Source organism: Neodiprion virginianus, chromosome 5 (genome assembly GCF_021901495.1).
Source record: "Neodiprion virginianus isolate iyNeoVirg1 chromosome 5, iyNeoVirg1.1, whole genome shotgun sequence".
NCBI lineage: Eukaryota > Metazoa > Arthropoda > Insecta > Hymenoptera > Diprionidae > Neodiprion > Neodiprion virginianus.
In genome coordinates this window covers 18,558,181-18,576,741 of record NC_060881.1, presented here as the reverse complement: position 1 = coordinate 18,576,741, position 18,561 = coordinate 18,558,181, and the positions used below count along the sequence as shown (strand labels likewise).

The window sequence follows — 18,561 nt, the reverse complement described above, 5'->3', positions numbered from 1 at the left end:
TATGCGTTCGCACACGTCACCGTCACGATGACAAGTATCACATTAATCCACATCACAAAAACACTCAACATTCTATTATTCAGCCCTATCGGCTCATACTCAGTAAGTATAGAGAGAAAGTAATAACAGGGTCAAAACAAGGCGCCTAATTGCCGATCTATTTAGGCATAGCCTTATCGCCACGCCCATTTTTGCCTATTCATATGGCACATCGTATATTATACGTGCAGTAACGCAAAGTAATTGGGAAATAACACCGACAATATATAATATCCTTTCATTTCAATCGTAGATATAAGTGTACAAGTATTTCGCCGATCCGTTCGCCTTGGTTCCCAAGCCTCGAGACCGATCTCGAGTCCGGGCTCTTTTACTTTCACGGTTGTCAGTCGCTGCACCCAGAGTACACATGTAACAATATAATAATATAGTTAACGTACATACACGCATACCTATACACACAATATCCGAGTAAAGGAGTGTCAGTCAGAATTGTCTTTTATTAAACACAAGACTCTGCGTGTGATCCGAATATGGCGATCCGCGAAGGTCGAATTCGAACCTATTCCCGCAGTATTGTAAAATTGGAGCGGTGTACACGATACTTTTTCTATTTTTTTTATTTATTTTTATTTCTTGCGAGCCTTAACGCGAGTCCGGGTGTGCGAATAGCGAACGCCGTTATCATAGGTTCTCACTTATTTCGACGTTGGTACATGGGTGTAACTACCAGCTGGAATCCGGGACTCCGGTGACCATGAAAATGAGGTTTTTGCCACCGCGGTGGCGGTTCGACTTTTGCTTCTCGTTTTCACCTCGGACGTAGCCAATCTCGCACATGGGCTGCAATTTATATCCCACACTCGTTACCTGATCTTTAGAGCAACCCACGCCCTCCGTAAACTCGCGTTAATGGAGATAAGATCGCTGGTTCTCCGCGCGTTCCGAACAGCGTAGGTACTCTGCAATTTGTATACCGCCGACTTATTGCAGGCATCCCGGATCTTTCCGAGATCGTAATCGTAATGTCATAATTTTCTTTTTTTTTCTGGGTTTTGCTTCTTGAACGGCAAATTTTTTTCAAAGGATTTACCTTATTTAAGGGAAATGAGTACTCGAATCAAGAAAAAACATTTTGTTGGAGTCCATTCGCTTCAATCTAGTATCCCTTATTTGTTTGAGATACGATGACTTCAAATCAACAGTTTCAATTCAGTTAGTTTGACGGGATATTTTAGTCAAGCGAATTCCTCGATTCAACAAAAGCTTTTTTTGTCGCGATCGAGTCAAGTATTGATTCGAGTGAACCTTTTGACGTATTTCCGAAATTGAATCAAGCAAGTATCATTTCATTTGAATTTTTATGTATTGTCACTCCGTGACGCATTATTGTTGACGGAAAAAAATAGGTACCCCAAGTAAACAAAGCGCATGACTCCAGCCGACAATAAAATTTACATGAATTGAATGCCGTACTTTGTTGATGAACACTTCATGCTTTGAAACAAGTAGAGAACATATCTGTCGTAAACATTGGTACATAAGTACTATAAACCGCCACTAGGCGGCGAACTCTCTCGCTAAGGAAACAGCGTAACAAATAGTTATAAAGCTGGGTAGGCAGGTGAAGCCAGTTACGGACAACGTAATATAAATTTGACGTAAGACCTATTACAAACCAAGAAAGCATAAATACCAAGTTTCGAGTCTTAGAAATTGATACTGACGTCGAATAAATGGAAAATGTACAACGAAAAGTTTTCGAATTTTACTCATCAAACATCGAGTAAATCCCGCGAAATTTCGAGTTAACATAAATGATATCTTTCGACGAATACATTTGGACGCTTGGATAATTCTAATGTTTCAGTCAATGCAAAAGATTTTTGTAACGACAAATTTCATTACCTGCTTCAACCATTGAACTCTCTTGACTCAACGAAATATGAGTTGAAACAAGTTTAATTTGCTTTGATAGAAAAATTTCGCATATTTGAAAGAAAACGATTGACGTGCGTTCAATCAATTTTTTTTGTCATTTCGATATTTGGAGAGATTTACGTCAGCGTCGAAATCGACCAGAGCATCTTCTTAAATAATTTATCTAGTTTTCTTCTTCACAATCCAGTGATTCGACGCTTGGTAAAAAACGTTGCGTTGGCCAATTCAGAGAAACACATTATTCGTCTACATATGTATAAATGTGTCTGCAGAAATGAGATTAATGCGCGTTATTCGGGTTACACGGTATTATTTTAATTCACGTATTTTTTCTTGGGTAAAGAAATTCGCCGAACTTTATGATTTATTCTTTCTTTGCTGTTCTTTTCGCGGTGTGATTTTGCAACAATGAATTATGACCTGGTAGGTTTAATTGGCTCTAATCATCCGGTGACGAGAACTCCACTGCAGTGCACCATGGCTGCTCAGAGTGTTGCGAAGAGACTTAGTTAGTTGGAGAACCGTGTGAAATTAAACGACGAAATTTCACAACTGCCTTAACCAAATTTACCTAGCATTCAACCCGCGATGCTAATCTTGTTTTACTTTCCATTTCCCACTGCAGCTGTTGTTGCTCTTATGTATGTATATTGTACCGATGTACATGTAAGGCACCTACATCTGTAATTTTATGCCTCGACTTGGTTTCCGTTTGTTTTCACGCATTTCTGCAGGTATTTCATTGACGAGGGATTTCCCATAAGCACAATGGCCAGATAACGGAATAGCGTGGTTATCGCGATATCGAATCTTCGAAGATGGGGAAACTGCATTTGTTGCAGAATTCAGGATTCAAATATAGAATAAATTCAAAATATAGAAAGGTAAAAATGTATAAAACCAAAATACAGAAGCTCCGGGAGGTTTCGTAGAAATTTGAAATTTGTAGTAAACGAAATTATAGAATCATTGGAATAAACCTAGAAATATGCAAGAAGACAGATATTCAATTGAAAATGTACGGGGAGCAAAAATATGAAATCGTCAGATTAATGCACGAATGCAGACAAATGTAAAAATTCGAGCAAGAAAGTATAAAAAGTCGTGAGTTATCGAATCGTTGGAACAAATGCAGAAATACAGAAAAAGTAATTCTGACGATGCTATGAATTTAGTATTCTATGTTATGTTTTCATCTCAATTTTCATATTCTTGACCATTTCTGCCGATTCTGTAATTCTGGCCTTCTACGTGCTAATCTCTCCACATTTTGATATTTGTTTTTTTTTTATTTAGATGTTTTATTACCAAACGGTTCCGAATGAATTCGAAAATCTAAAGTCGCGAGGTGAACCGTTATTTAAACCAAGGTTAAGGCCGCTGGAAATTTGAACAATTATATCGTCCTCAAGTAGAGTTTTGAATTTATTTACACGATACTTTTCACTTTTGGTGTAAAAAATTAATTTGCCACAGGGTTCATAATTATGCGATACTTTAGAGAGAAAAAAAAAAAAAAAAATTGCAAGCCGATTTACAAGTATTGCAGAGTTTCGTAACTTTTGTACTTTTGTATTCTTGCAACGTGACGCGGTGAAAAATTTACTCGGTAAAAAAGTAAAATTAAATTCAATCAAACTTCTGAAAATCGGACAAATTTTCAAAATTTTCACTTGTATTTGAGTCTAAGAATTATGTTTTGAAACGTACTAAATTCTTTGTAGAAGTAAAGTTGAATCACTTTTAACGTGTCAAAACGCTGTTTCCTTTGCGTTTTGTGAAATGAAACAAAATTTTTATCACTAATTCAAACGAACATACAATTTTCGCCTCTGGTTAACAGAAGCGATTTGAGATGTGACGTTAATTTTTTTATAGCAGAAACATTTTTCCTCCGAGTGATAATTTCCTACCTCGAGTTCCTGGATCAGTTTACGTATCGGGAAAATTATGCACTCGTTAAGTGAGCCTGCGAGACGGGTTTTTTTTTTCATGAATATTTACCGCCCCTCGAAGGAGATTTTCAGGTCGGAAACACGGCGCGCGCGCGTTTCAAACTTCATTCAACTTTCTAAAAGCAGATTCACGATGATAAATCTGACGTGTAAATTATACAGTCACTAACACGCGTTAGAATCCTCGCCGAGGCTTATAATCTCGACGTTTATACATCTGTACATATATATATATATATATGTGTGTGTGCGTATGTATCTGGAGGCGTATCGCGATGATTAGCTTTAAAAGACTTCTTGTCGCCTGTTTTTATTTTCTTCTCGTTTTTTTCCTCGTTTGTTCGTATACTCGCAGGGAAAGGTCGTTTGCCTCGTATTATAATTACGCAAGGGGGCGCCTAATTCTTCGGTGTTATTACAAATATAAGGTTAAATTGTCTGACCTCATAACTCGAATTCTTGCGTAAAAATTATCGTATTATGTAGCGGGTTTCTCGAGTCTTGACCCCGTTTTTAACCTATTCTGTAGGATTTAAAACAAGTTCGCGTCAAACGTTTTTTTTTTTTTTTTTACTTGTCTTTTGTCCCGTTGTAATTTTTTAAATTCTTGCGATTAATTCTTTTGAGAGACTAAATTTTTTTCCAGCGGAGAAATTCGACCTGGTTGTCTTTTGAATTTCGTCGCACACGCAAAAATACATTTCGCGATACGAAAAATAATTTCGACCGATTGATATGCGTTTTAATTTATCAACAAGGTTCCGTTATCGCAAAATTTTTATTTACAGTAAAAATCGCAATCACAGTGACGTTTAAAATCTTTTGCGAGAACTGAGATCGATATTCTAATAACACGATATTAAAGTTATCCTTTTTGTACAATTGGAGAAGAAATTCGATAATTTTTATATATCTAAACAATCTTTAAGCAAATTTGGAAAAATAAAATTGCAAAGAGACACTCTTGAAGAAAAACAAACGCTTTCACTGCTATGTAAAAAAAAAAAAAAACAAGGAATAAAAAGAAATGACGAAGAAATTGATAAATAACTGGAACTATGAAATTCGTGTTCAGTTGAAAACAAAAAATTGAGCATTTTCCGAACGGATGGTCTCAGGAATCTGAAGTAAAGGCTAGAAACTATTTTCAACTATTATTGCCAGCTTTGAAAATTTGAAAGATATTGGTGCAGTTGAAGAAAATGAGCGGCTAAATTGACGGAGAATAATTCATACATTGATTCCGGCGATTCTGCAACGCCCGGAATGATTAATGTTTATGGCTTCATCTTCGGGACACCGATACGCATGTTCGCATTTACCGGTGCTTAATTCTCTTTCCGCGATAACTTTCGACGACACCTCACAGACACACGCTGACTCAACATTTTTACAGCCTCACGCTGCTGGGCTCGTTCCGGTTTGTAATTGAGAAAGTGTAATGTCAAACTCGGCTTGGCCGAAATTGTGTCAAAGCTCGTAATAACAGTTATCGGTGTATCGAAACCGGCGTATTTTTCAACATTTGCTGATACATGAACTGCCGTTTTTGATACTCGTCCTTGTGAAAGTTTGAAAATCGTTAAATGATAACGATGCAAATAGAAAGTAGGGATGAAAAGAAAAGAAACCGTTCGAAAAATCTCCAACAATATTATTTTCACCAAACACGGTGAGGACGGATGAAACAAACTTTTTACTATCCGATAAAATATAATCCCAGCAAATTCGTACGCAACAAAAATTGAATTGTGAAAAATTTGAGAAGAGGTTTTACAATTGCAACGATCGAAATGATTGAATTCTGTTGTTTGCAATCCGACTTTGATGTTTTTAGGCTCGTTTTTACACGGTAAGACCGATTTGTCCTTAAATCGCAAGGGACATTTAACTCTTCAGACGAATCTTACATGGTATATAATGTACACACGTGATACATAGCGATCATCCGATCTTTTCTATGCCTTGGCATTGCGTCACGAGAAGGATCAGGGATCGTCCGCTTGTAGTTGGAATCAATTTTCTAATTCCCAGCTATAATCACGCTTCTATTACGAAACAAACGACACGCGGGGTCGGAGATTTGAACTTTAACGAAGGAGTTTCTATAATCTCCGAAAGATATTACGGAATTGAACATTTTTACCGTATTCGATGAAATCTATAACCAGGTATATTGTACGCTCGTGACGACAAAAAAAGATTCGTGTTATTGGGTCACCTCGTTCAACTTTTCATTTTAACGCCCTTGGGCAGAAAAGAAATTCACTAGTCTAAAGTGAATCTTATTTTTGTCGGATTGCAACACTATTTGTGTATAATGTATGTGATATTCAAAGAATGATGGAGTGGTAAAAGAAGAAAAAAAAATATGGAAAACCACAAACAAAACGTGACGTTTGATGTAAATATTCATCGATTTTTTTCATCACGATTGAATTATCGAATTCCTGTAAAGATCGATAGAATATTTTAATAATTCTCGACAGAATAATGGGCAGTAATTTCCAAAAATGGAATGACGATGTAAATTTGTTCTTGTTTCTGGAACTTGAGATGTATACCTTCAGCGTATTGAAGAAATTCGGTCGTTCGTCTATTCTTGATTCCTCAGCACCTCATATTCGACGACATTTTTCGTTGAATCGGTGATATTGATTCGATTTCTTTTCGTTTGTTTTTTTAAAACAAAGGCAGCTTAACGCTGTTTGAGAATTTTTGAATGGCTCCAAAATGGGCGACGAAGTGGTAAAAAAATTTGTCTTCCTTAAAAACTACTTTCCACAATTTTCAATTTTCCGACGTAATACTTCGAGTCTTGATCAAACAAAATTCTTTGACCAAATCGGATTGCTACAATTACAAGAAACGAGTTTGGAGAATTCAGTTTTGTGTGTGTTTCTAGGTTCTTGAATTTTCATATGCAGTTTTAAGAAAACGTTGAACTATTGCAAAAAGTTAAGCTCGACAAAACTGTCAGTTTTAATTCGGGTTGGGGTAAAAGTGTAAAAAACTATTCGTAGAATTTTTAAATTCAGAAGGCAGTCGAAATACAGACAAATCAAAATGTATATGTGTCAATGGTAGAAAACGAAAGTGATAAAATCTTCAAAATTCTAACAATTTTGATGTTTTTTATGATTTTTTATTTTGGCTGTCTTCACTTCGACTTTTCCACGTTTTGACTGTTTTATATATTTTGACTCTTTCATGCCTCTGAAAATTCAATGAAACAGATTTTCACCTCTGAAAATTCGATATTACGTGACCCTTCGATTTTTTTTTTTTTTTTTTTTTTACCCACTCAACCCTCCCAATTTAGACAAATCAATTCAGAGTGTTTCAACGGCAACTGATCCGGGAAATTTTTCTGCTTCTAGAATCCCAGCGAACATCGCAAAGAAGGAACTCTCGGCAAAGCCGCACTGAAGGAGGCCTCGACTTTGAGTGTCCAGAGGAGTTCGGTTACTATCCTCATCCCCACGACTGTACTCAATACTACGTCTGCGTTTTTGGCGGTGCACTTCTGGAATCGTGTACCGGTGGATTAATGTACAGGTGAGGGATACGTGTTCTAAAACCAAATTCTAAAAGTTCCGAATCTCAATATTATTTCGAGGTCTCATCTCTCATTCTCAAACGTTAGATTAATACAGAAATACGGAACAATAATAAAGAAATTGAATGGATTTTTATTTATTTATTTTTTTTTGTTTCTGTTCATTTTTCGATTTTACATTTTAGTAGCTTGGGGGAGAATAAATCGGTAGTTGGATTTATTTTTTCTGTCCCAAGCAAAGCCAGAGGACATTGTTTTTATTATCTGCGGAGTTCAATTGCATGTTATCATAACTTTTGTACAACTGTCGTTTCGAGTAAACGGAAATGAAAAATGCGACGTGATTCTTTCAAAACGTTTTATGATTATACGCGTGCATATAAAAAGGAGGAATTTTTAACTCATTGAACTTCGACATTACTGAATATACTTTTTTCTTGACAACTTTACTTTTTGATTAATTAATCTTACCATTTGAATTAATCTCGTTTAAACTCTTTCAAGTGATAATAACACGTGCTTCTGGTTTTTCATGCAACCGTTTTTGAGCTATGAGCATTTAAACATTTCATTACAGTTTTAAATACCTCATAAAAATACTTTCGTTTTTGGTTACGAATATTTTAAGACGATCCCATAATGGATCTGTCGTTTTTTTTTTTTTTTTTGTTTCATATATGCAGTATTTTAAAAGTCTTTTGTGGGTAAATGCCAATTTGCAAGACCTTTGAAAAACTTTGAAAGAATTTGCAAATAGCATTATCGATCTTGTGAGAAATGTGTTAAAATTCCACAAAAGGTCAATTTGACGTTTTTACTATTTTTAACCCTGCATCTGAAAAATTTGATCAAAAATCTCTTTCATTCACTGCATATAATTTTGATTGTATTTGTCGCAGAGCCATAATTTTTCCAGAATAATCCTTTCAAATTTTCAAATCATCGACCAAACATTTCAAACAGCATCTGAAATTTCGAACATGCTAAAAACGAAACGGAAGTAAAAATGACTCCGGCGTGAAATCAATTTTATGAAAATTTCGGAACAAAGTATTGAAAGTTCCAACGAGTTTGTAACCAACTCCAGTTCATCAATCAAGTTTAATTGATCAAACACATTCATATTCAAAACTCGAGTGGCTTGGGGGAAAGAAAAATATGAATGGAAAATAAAAACTCAATGGAAAGGTCAATTCGCGGTAGATTTTGACACGGAATTGTTTTTGTCATTGCTTCCAGCATATGATAATAACTTATGCCGTTTAAAAGTCCCAAATACCGAGACTAACACGCTTCAATACCTGAAGTCACGGAGTAGTAGGAAGGAGACAACACTCGAGCAGCATTTGGCTCAAAAGCTGGCCCAGTTTTTTGGGCAACGTAAGAAGAATTGTCAAGGTGCGATTTAAGCGCCTCTGGCGGTGTAAGCCCGTATAGCGCACTCACCCCCTTCCCCATATGACCTTACGATTCGCCGTTTGCAAACCTTTTCCTCGGATTTAATGTCGGTGGAGATTAGAAAAGCAATCACTCGGTTTTTACTATTTTTCAGTCACTTCAGACGTGTATTTTACAAATTTACGGAGTATGTTTATAAAACGAAGGCTTATAGGTTACGATTGCTGCCCTTTCTTTTACATTTTATAGCGAAAATTTCACTTTTTTCCGTAGGAGGCGCTCAAATCGCATTTAGACAATTCCTCTTCCGTTACCTCAAAACTGGGGACAAGTTTTATCGCCGAGTGTTGTCTCCTTTCTACTATTTCGTGCCTGAAAAACTAACGGATCACGTGGTGGGTGACAAGAAACAGATTTAGTCACGTGGTAAAGCGTGGGAAAGTTCAAACGCATGTGCCTCGTGAGCAAAATTACGATGTATGTACTTGCTTGAAGAAATGCACTGATAAATATATATTCTCTACTCTCTTCCAAAAACAACAAAACCCCACAAGTCACATATATTTCAACTCGATATTTGGCTCTGAATTTTGTCACTCGGGGATTCTTCGGGTCGCTGATCACGAATCTGAAGTCACAATTCGGTAATTTCTAAATCCAAGATGGCGGATCCAAGATGGTGGATCCAATATGGCGGATCCAATATGGCGGATGTAAAATCGATAAAACTATGAAAATTCGATGATTCCGGCCGAAACCTGTTACTCGAGGTTTTTTTTTTTTGGAATCATACGAAGTAAAAAAAATCTTTATTGGAGTTGTAAATAAACTCTGATAAGGATAAGGAGATGGCAATTTTTTCGGTGGGACGTTGAGCGTTTCACTGTGACTGAAAGGGTTGAACTATTCAAGCGCTGGTTTCGATTTCGTTTGCTCATAATCGATTCAGGCCGAGGACGCCAGTCAGGCATCCAGTTAGTATAGAGATTAGTGGAAATTGTTGTATGCAATTGTATACAGCTTGGATTCGTAAGGTTGGTCAACTCGAAGTATGTTTTTGAAATTTACACAGGTGTGACCTCTGACGCGAATTTTTATTAACGACTTGGTGTTTCGTTTGTTAGACATATTACTTTTAATCTGTTAGGATAGCGTATGTTAAATATGAAAAAAAAACTCATCTTTCTTATTTTTGCACGGAATGTCCTATGCGCATTAAATATAAAAAAAAAGGAACACAGAACACAGAGAAGGAAAAAAAGGACTGATGAATTATACTGTGGATAAAATTACGTCGGGTAAGTCATCCAAAGTGAAAAAACTAACCGTTACCAGTTTTGCATTTTGCGTAACTTCGCGCCTCGGTATTAATAAAAAGAAACTTGTATATAAATGGCGTAACTTGTCGGGAATGGCACTGTCTTATTTCAACGGAAAAAATGCTTCTTTCACTTTCGGTGAAGTTTCGTTGAACGTTGGAATTTTTGGTTACTCATCGGAAACACTCATGGCCGCTGTCAAATTCAATTTCCGTTCTAACGTTCGTCTTCTGAACTTTTACAATGCTTTTAAAATCAAATTCCCTTTGTTCCATTTTTGGTTGTGCATCTTTTTTTCTTTTTTTTACCGTTCTCTTTTTACACATGTCGAATTGAATAACATACGCATAAATTTCTCGTCAGTTACGGTGATTTTATAATATTAAACGCCAAACAGTGAAAGAGAATCTTGTGAACCAAGGTCTCTGAAAAAAACACGATTTGTGCAAATGGAAACACAGGCATTTCAATTTATTACATCCGAGAGTGATTCGCCGAATTCATATTCTACACCTTCGGATAAATCAATTAATTAAACAAATTGCACAGACTACAATGTGTATAAATGCGCAGTTTTTTTTTTCTTGTCTCTTTCTTGAATTCCTCTTCAGTCGGTGAATAATTTTATATGAGAATGAGCCAATCGTTGCAGTTGCGTCATCGTGAGGTAACGGATTTTTGTGACGATTGGGGAGAATGGGTACCTATATGTGTGTGTGTGTGTGTATATATATATATATATATGTATATGCGTTAACACGCAGAATCTTTTTTGAGCAGGCATAAACAGCTTCAACGTGTGTCGAATTCAAGATTCATAGGCACGCCTTATACTGAACTTATTATCATGCGAACTGACTTCCTGTTTTAACCCTTTCAGAACTAAATCAAATCTGGTGGTGAAAAATTTCTTTTTCCAACGTATTTCGATTCCGTATCGTTCAACTAATATATCTGATATTTTTCAGAATTTTTTTAAACCTATATAAAATTTTGTACGCATGTCCGTTACAGTGGAATCGTAATATTTTTTGCTTTTCTTAAGTTTACCAATTTACGTTAATAGGAGCCGGCCTAATATATTTTTTTCGATAACATATGAAACTGTCCTAGAGACATACGTACTTATTTATCGGTTGAAAAATTTATTTTAAATAGCCTATAAAATTAGAAGTAAGAACGAAAGTCTGACGAGTGAACAAACGGTTGAACAAAATAACGTTCTAAATTCAGAAGGAAAGTCGAATTTAAACCTCGAACGACCGCCATTTTGTTGAAAAAACAAAATTGAAAATTGCTTCTCTTTTGTGCCCAGAAATCTGTTGCGGCAGAATTCGCCGACTAACAATTTCAATTCTTGGAATTCGAAAAATCGGTCGAATGGATAATCAAAATGAGTAAGTTTTTCACGGTCGATATTTTTTTCTCAAATTTTTTCGAACGATATTATTCTACAAATCATTTTCATAGTTAACCATAGTATATTTACTATGTAATAATTCTTTTCTTTCATCAGTTTCTGATACTCTTCGGTTCATCTATTTTATAGTATTTGATCGATAAAATATAACATGTTTGAACTAATGAAAAAATTGACCTTCGCATTAAAATAATTCCATACATTGCAAGCCTGTTGAATATTTTTTAGCGATATTTTTCTGTGTTATTGAGCGAGATTCGATGTAATAACAATTCTAATCAATCATTCCACTTTTTTCATAGACATTTGTACGAATTTGATTTCCTTCTCGCCTTTTTGATTACTGTTTGAATTTTATTTAATTTGTAAAAGAGAATCGTCGAGCAAAAATAAATAGAAACAAAATTTGTACAACTAATTGGATGGAAATGAAATTTCGCTGAAATGCATAAACGAAAGAAAAAGGAAGTAGACGAAATTTCCAATCCCAATCCAATTTAAAACAAAAAACGATTGGTTCGGACTAACGGAAATAAAAATGAATCGAAAAAATATAAACAAAATTTGTACAACTAATTGGATGGAAATAAAGTTGCGCTGAAATGCGTAAACGAAAAAAAAAGGAAGTAGACGAAATTTCCAATCCCAATCCAATTTAAAACAAAAAACGATTGGTTCGGACTAACGGAAATAAAAATGAATCGAAAAAATATAAACAAAATTTGTACAACTAATTGGATGGAAATAAAGTTGCGCTGAAATGCGTAAACGAAAAAAAAAGGAAGTAGACGAAATTTCCAATCCCAATCCAATTTAAAACAAAAAACGATTGGTTCGGACTAACGGAAATAAAAATGAATCGAAAAAATATAAACAAAATTTGTACAACAAATTGAATGGAAATGAAATTGCGCTGAAATGCGTAAATGAAAGAAAAAGGAAGTAGACGAAATTCCCAATCATACTCCAATTTAAAACAATAAAACGCTTGGTTTAAACTAACGGAAATAAAAATGAATCGAAATAATATAAACAAAATTTGTACAACAAATTGGATGGAAATGAAGTTGCGCTGAAATGCGTAAACGAAAGAAAAAGGAAGTAGACAAAATTTCCAATCCCAATCCAATTTAAAACAAAAAACGACTGGTTCGGACTAACGGAAATAAAAATGAATCGAAAAAATACAAACAAAATTTGTACAACAAATTGGATGGAAATGAAATTGCGCTGAAAGGCGTAAACGAAAAGAAAAGGAAGTAGACGAAATTTCCAATCCCAATCCAATTTAAAACAAAAAACGACTGGTTCGGACTAACGGAAGTAAAAACGAATCTGTTTCAATAAGTTTCAATCTTTCTTCTTTCTTGAAAAGAGCCTGCGCCTGTGAATTGAGGCTGTTGTAAGCGGTTACGCGACGCATAAATGAATGATAATTCCAAGGTTCGGTTCTACGGCATCGACGACGATCAGTTGACACCGGATTCCGGTGGGCAATCCAACGTTTAGCGATGCGGTTATACAATGAGAATAATGGGAATGAATAGTCGGTTAAGGATTCCCAAATATCTCGTCGTCCGTGAAACCGCACGAGCTTCGCGAGGCGGAGTTTCCAATTATTAGCACCGCACTGATGGAATATATATGCGCGTATAAACATTTTTACAACTAAATTCTATCGACCATCAATGATAGTATAATTTTTCCAACATCGAAAAAGAAGAAATATACACTTCTAGAATTTTTCAGCGCGGGTTCGACGCGATTTTCGAATCACGTTTAACGGTTCTAAAATCTTGGACGTTAAATTTCACTGCACACTTTGTAAGATTTGATTAAATTTTTTTTTTTTTCAATGCCGTAAAACGGTGCTCCGATAATATATAAAATGGGATTTACACTTCGAAACGCAATTCCATCTTCTTATCGAGTCATTCGCGTACGTCATTGATTATCTTTCAAATTGATAAATAAAAATTTTTGCACGTCTTATAACGAACTGTTCGAGATCGAAAGCAAGTGTCATCAATCATCGATATTGCCGTGTGATGAAAATGATGACAAATATCTTCCGGAGTGAAACACATGATTGTTTAATTTCTCGAGGCTAGTAGAAAAAAAAAAATCGTTTCACTGTATTACAAAGAATCCCGTGACTTAAGGGGATATTCTTCTTCAAATTATTGTAATAAAAAACATGACCTTTCTAATACACAATGACGATGACGAATTGTGAGAGAAAAGTCCACTGACCCGAAATCTGACCTCTGAAAGTCGCGAAACCTTTGTCCAAACACTGGTCAGGGTCTCCAAAGACACCGGAAATAATCGACCTTGTAAAACTTGAATCAAGATTGAGAAAGTTTGATCCCAAGTAATTTTGTTTTTGTCTCCCCTTTACTCGAGTGTTATCAGTATCTCTAAGCTTGGCCTGCGGAATGTGTAATTGTTCGAATTACAAGGGATCCGATAGAATATTTCCCCGGCTTGTTTGTTGATTCTATTTTCTTTTCGCAACGCGATGATAATCTCCTTTGTTTCGAGGATCTGAAGCTTCCGCCGTTTGTTTCGCGCATTTATTGCGCTTTGGCAAGATCTGAACTGTGCGATGCGGATAAAGCGCTTACACTTCGCAGACTCGATCAGGCCTCGACCCATATCCGCCATTTCCACGGATCTTTCGCCACCTTCGATGATGCCGCATCATCACGGTCATCGGTCCGTGCTCTCACCTGCAGCATCGCTGAAGGATACATCTAATGTGAAATATATACGCACGCCTCGAGTCGAGTCAGGGACATGATTTGTTAACAGGAAGTTAAGTCTCCGAATAATTAACTGTATTCAGAAGTTACGATGATCCCCGTCATTTTAAGTACCGTGAAAATGTCGTCCGAGATTATTCGATGTCCGCTTGGAGACGATAAAAATCATCAACAACTTCGACGAAGTTGCGTAGCCGATCCTCTGTCGAAAGCTCGCATCAATGATTTCGTCCTCAAATTTGAGAAGAAGCTGTCGAAATTCGAGTGCAACTGTTTTAAAACAATTTTCAGAACAACGTTCGAGTCATCGTCGTGCAACAAAGAATTTCATTCTAGTTTTTGTTTTTACAGTTTCCTCAGACTTCTGGCCAAATACTTTTAAACAGAATTTTCATAGTCTGTTAAAATATTTGCAATATTGAAAATCTTTAATAATTCTACCGGACAAAATGTTTGATTTTTAATGGATCTGATCCTTAATCTGCTTAAATAATTTTGCCACCGTCATAGAAGCTTATTACACTAAAAATTCGCGAGCAAAATTCGACATCAATAACCCGAAAAATCTAGAGTACATTTTTTTTTTCACGCAGAAATCACCCGAATATCGTTTGATATATTTTTAGAATTATTTTCGAATTTCAACGAGTTGTTTCTTTCTCAAATTGGAGTAAAAAATGCCCGATCCTGCGCTAGAATTCGTTGACTCAAACCATGACAAAAGGTTTTCACAACTGCATTAGAGTTGACAATAATTTTTCTTCTTTAATATCGAAAAAAGTTTAACAGTATCGAATAATCTTTGCAAGGTATAATAACGTGAAATATTCCGTCTCCCGATAGTCGAGGACGGTGAAAATTGACCATTCAGATGCGGTAAGCCCAGCAATGAAAGACGTGGTTATCATTCCGAAGGCACTAATGTGAATAGCACGATCCTCAATGAATTGTGCTAACATATGTAAACGCATATTTCGTGTTGCGTATGTAGACGCACGTTGTTATCGTATTTAGTACACAGATGGTAAAATAAACGTGAGCAACATTTCGAATTTGGTGTTATTCGAAAAATGTGATCCATTTTCTACATCAGTTAATACGCCACTGTCATGTATTATGCAACGATAACATGGGAATCGTCTTTCGTCATCAACTTAAAAACGTTTAACGTCTTTAACATGTGTCGTAAATATGCATATTTACCAGACGATGCAACAATTTGTGGTTCCGAATTTTTTATAGTCAAGTAAGAAGTTGAATTTTACTTCTGGGAATATATTATTTGACACCTATCAGACCTGAAAGTACGAATTTAATCCTTGATCAGGAAGTTTTGAAAGCGCATGTTTGTACACAAAATTGGACATTTTATTAATTGATTGAAATTGAGGGAGAAAACTGATTAGTTAGCAGATAAAAGTTCAATCAATTTCGTCTGAAATTGATATCCACAGATTCTTGGAGTCATTATTTGGGAACTGAACTTCGACCTCTGCAAATTTCAAATCACGTATTCGACGTGTGCGAGAAAAAACTAAAGGTTGTTTCCTAATTTTTAAGTCATTCGATGTCTGAAGAATGTCGAGGTCATCGATCATGAATTCAATCTGGTCAAAATTCAAGAATCTAACATGAAAGATTCGGCATAAAATCCAGAATTGACGATTCGTATGTTGATTTGTAAAACAATTCAGCAAAGTGCGATCGGCTTATTTTCACTTCAACTCAGATAACTGTAATTCTTGTGTGGCAAATAAACGCTGTAAACATATTTTGTTTTTCACGAACAATTCGCAATCCGTTCCGGAGTGTTCAATATATGCCGAAAATACCTCAAATCGACAAATTTTACAGAGAACTGATTTGCCTGTAGAAGGTATCGACAATTTTTTATAATACAATGAACAATTTGGAAGCCAGCACGGCTAGAAGTCCAAAGAGTTTCGGTTCAACTTTCAACACATGAGAAAATCTTTCGTATATTTCAAGACGGTCGGTTTCCAAGTTTTTGAAACGATATTTAATGCTCTGCCAGAAGTCGAATATTACATTATTGCGTTTCTCATTTTCAAAACGCAGAAACGTTGCTTTGTGGTTCGACGATCAAAATAGTGAGCTTCACCACGCGTTTCTTTACAACGATCATCGTTTCATCAAACGATTATCCCCAGTTTCAAAAAATCGTGATGTGCCTCAAATCGCAATATTGTCATTGTTTCAGTAACGAACTGCAAACCTGTGACTGGCCCAGGAATGTTGGCTGCGTTTCGCAAGACGGAGAGAGAGACGCTGCCGTGAAAGACGTAGAGAGGATTGAAGAAGAGCCTCAGCTGGTGAGGTGAGTAAAACTATAAAAGAGTCCACAAGCAGAGTCTGGTTAATGGAGGTTCGCCCTTTTTTATCCTGTCAAAATGAAAGTTCCATAAACGTTTGTGTTCTTTCTTACTTGCGGGTCTTCCAATAAGAAAAGTACTCGTGACGCACTTCACAGATTTTCATTAACTCGTGATATATCATGGGACATCAAAGTACACGAGACATATATTTTCTATCGATGTACCAATTCAACCGTTTAAAGAGCAAAAACGATGTCTCAAAAACGAATAGCGTTTAATGGGTTTTGTAAAAAAGTTCTACGTGACCGACTAGGTATTCCCAAAAAATCGATTCTTGAGGGTGAAATTCAGGAGTGATTTCGACCTCCAAAACGGCCGAATTGGCACGTCAAAAAAATACTCGCGTAATGTCTTTTGCTGCACTACAACATATCGCAGATTGAATAAAATCGGTGGATTGCATCTCGGGTACGTTTCTTGTAAATGGAACCGATCGTCCGAGTGTGGCGAGGCTGGACGGTAAATTCACGTTGACAGGACATTCGTCTGATCCTCAGGGCTTCGAAGGTCGAATCTGTGCCGCATCAACGCCACTCACGACCGACTCAAAGGCAGCAGGTCGCCACGTCAAAGACGTCTTCGGTATCGCCACCGGTTACCGAGAGGCAGCTTCGCCAGAAGCCGCAGCCTCAGCCAACCTACAGCGAAGAGGAATACGAGCCGGCATCCGAAGTCGAGAGCGACAGACAGCAGAGAGTTTACAGAGGGCAACCCTCGACCATCGGTCAAGTGCAACGGGACAGAGATGGACTCCGAAGGAACGTCATTTCTGTGAGTAAAGTTCGTTGTCAGGACGAATGGGACCCACGGTCTTGATCAAAAGTAAGGAAAAGAGGGAGCCGATGACAGTGAACACGAATGAACAACATCCATGCTCGTGTGATGTAAGAATGTATCCGACCAAATTCGAATGGCACAAGTTGCAAGACGTCAAATGTAAACAGTTTGAGACAAGGTTTGGTAATGGTATCGATGATCAAACTTTGGTGTTCATGATCCAATTCCGACGTATTTCATTTCCAATTTCTTAACTTTTGATTCGCACTGCGGAACCCATTCTCCTTGACTCTCACCCTTTCAGGAACTCAATGATGAGTGCTTCGCGTATTTGCCTTGAAAAGAACTGTTAAGAACTCTTCGCGATTATTTGCAGTACCTAATGATTCGCTTTGTCATATGGGGGTAACGTACCGATACTGAGCACCTTATAGTTAGTATTGGTTGTCGACATATTCAGCACGTTTTATCAAAGGTTTTGGTCACAAATGGTACCCAAAGTTCCTTTGATCTACGTAAACAGTGATTTTGAAACAAGCAATCGATACGTCTGTCTGACAACTTGCTAAACGCAGGATTTCGCCAATGGATTGAGTAATTAAAAGCACAGCAGGTCACGTTAACGGACAGAGAATCTTTCAAAATTGGCTACGAATGGCACAGTGACCACAAGTAATGCATCTGACATATTGATGACTCTTCGGTGCGTTCCAGAAACGAAGCTTTCGTTTTCTCTGCCTTTTATTTTTCTCTTAGATCGAGTGACTGCCGAAAGTCATTGACTCCGGTTTCAACTGAGTCATATTATTTACTGGTTCTCAATTCCTCAGATCGGTCATCAGGCACCATTAACAATCGTTTTGATCGTCTTTTCTCTCACCATTTGGACTACTTTAGTTCGTTTTGACAGCACAAAATTTTCAGATATCATCTTCAATCGAATCATGGATTAGTTATAATACTTCAGTTGAAAATTGATGATCCTTTAGACAGCCTTATACCGCTGACCTGCCAAATTTTAACGTTTTAAA

General features: G+C 36.6%; 1 protein-coding gene across 2 annotated transcripts in view; it reads left to right on the top strand.

Moving 5' to 3' along the window:
* The window catches only part of LOC124306163 (uncharacterized), a 58,901-nt gene that overhangs the window by 15,483 nt on the left and 24,857 nt on the right, over positions 1–18,561 (top strand). For both annotated transcript variants that reach the window (XM_046766466.1, XM_046766465.1), the window contains exons 2-4: positions 7,277–7,454; positions 16,579–16,695; positions 17,251–17,524. In XM_046766466.1, the coding sequence (XP_046622422.1) occupies positions 7,277–7,454; positions 16,579–16,695; positions 17,251–17,524 (569 nt within the window). The remainder of the gene's footprint in view (positions 1–7,276; positions 7,455–16,578; positions 16,696–17,250; positions 17,525–18,561) is intronic.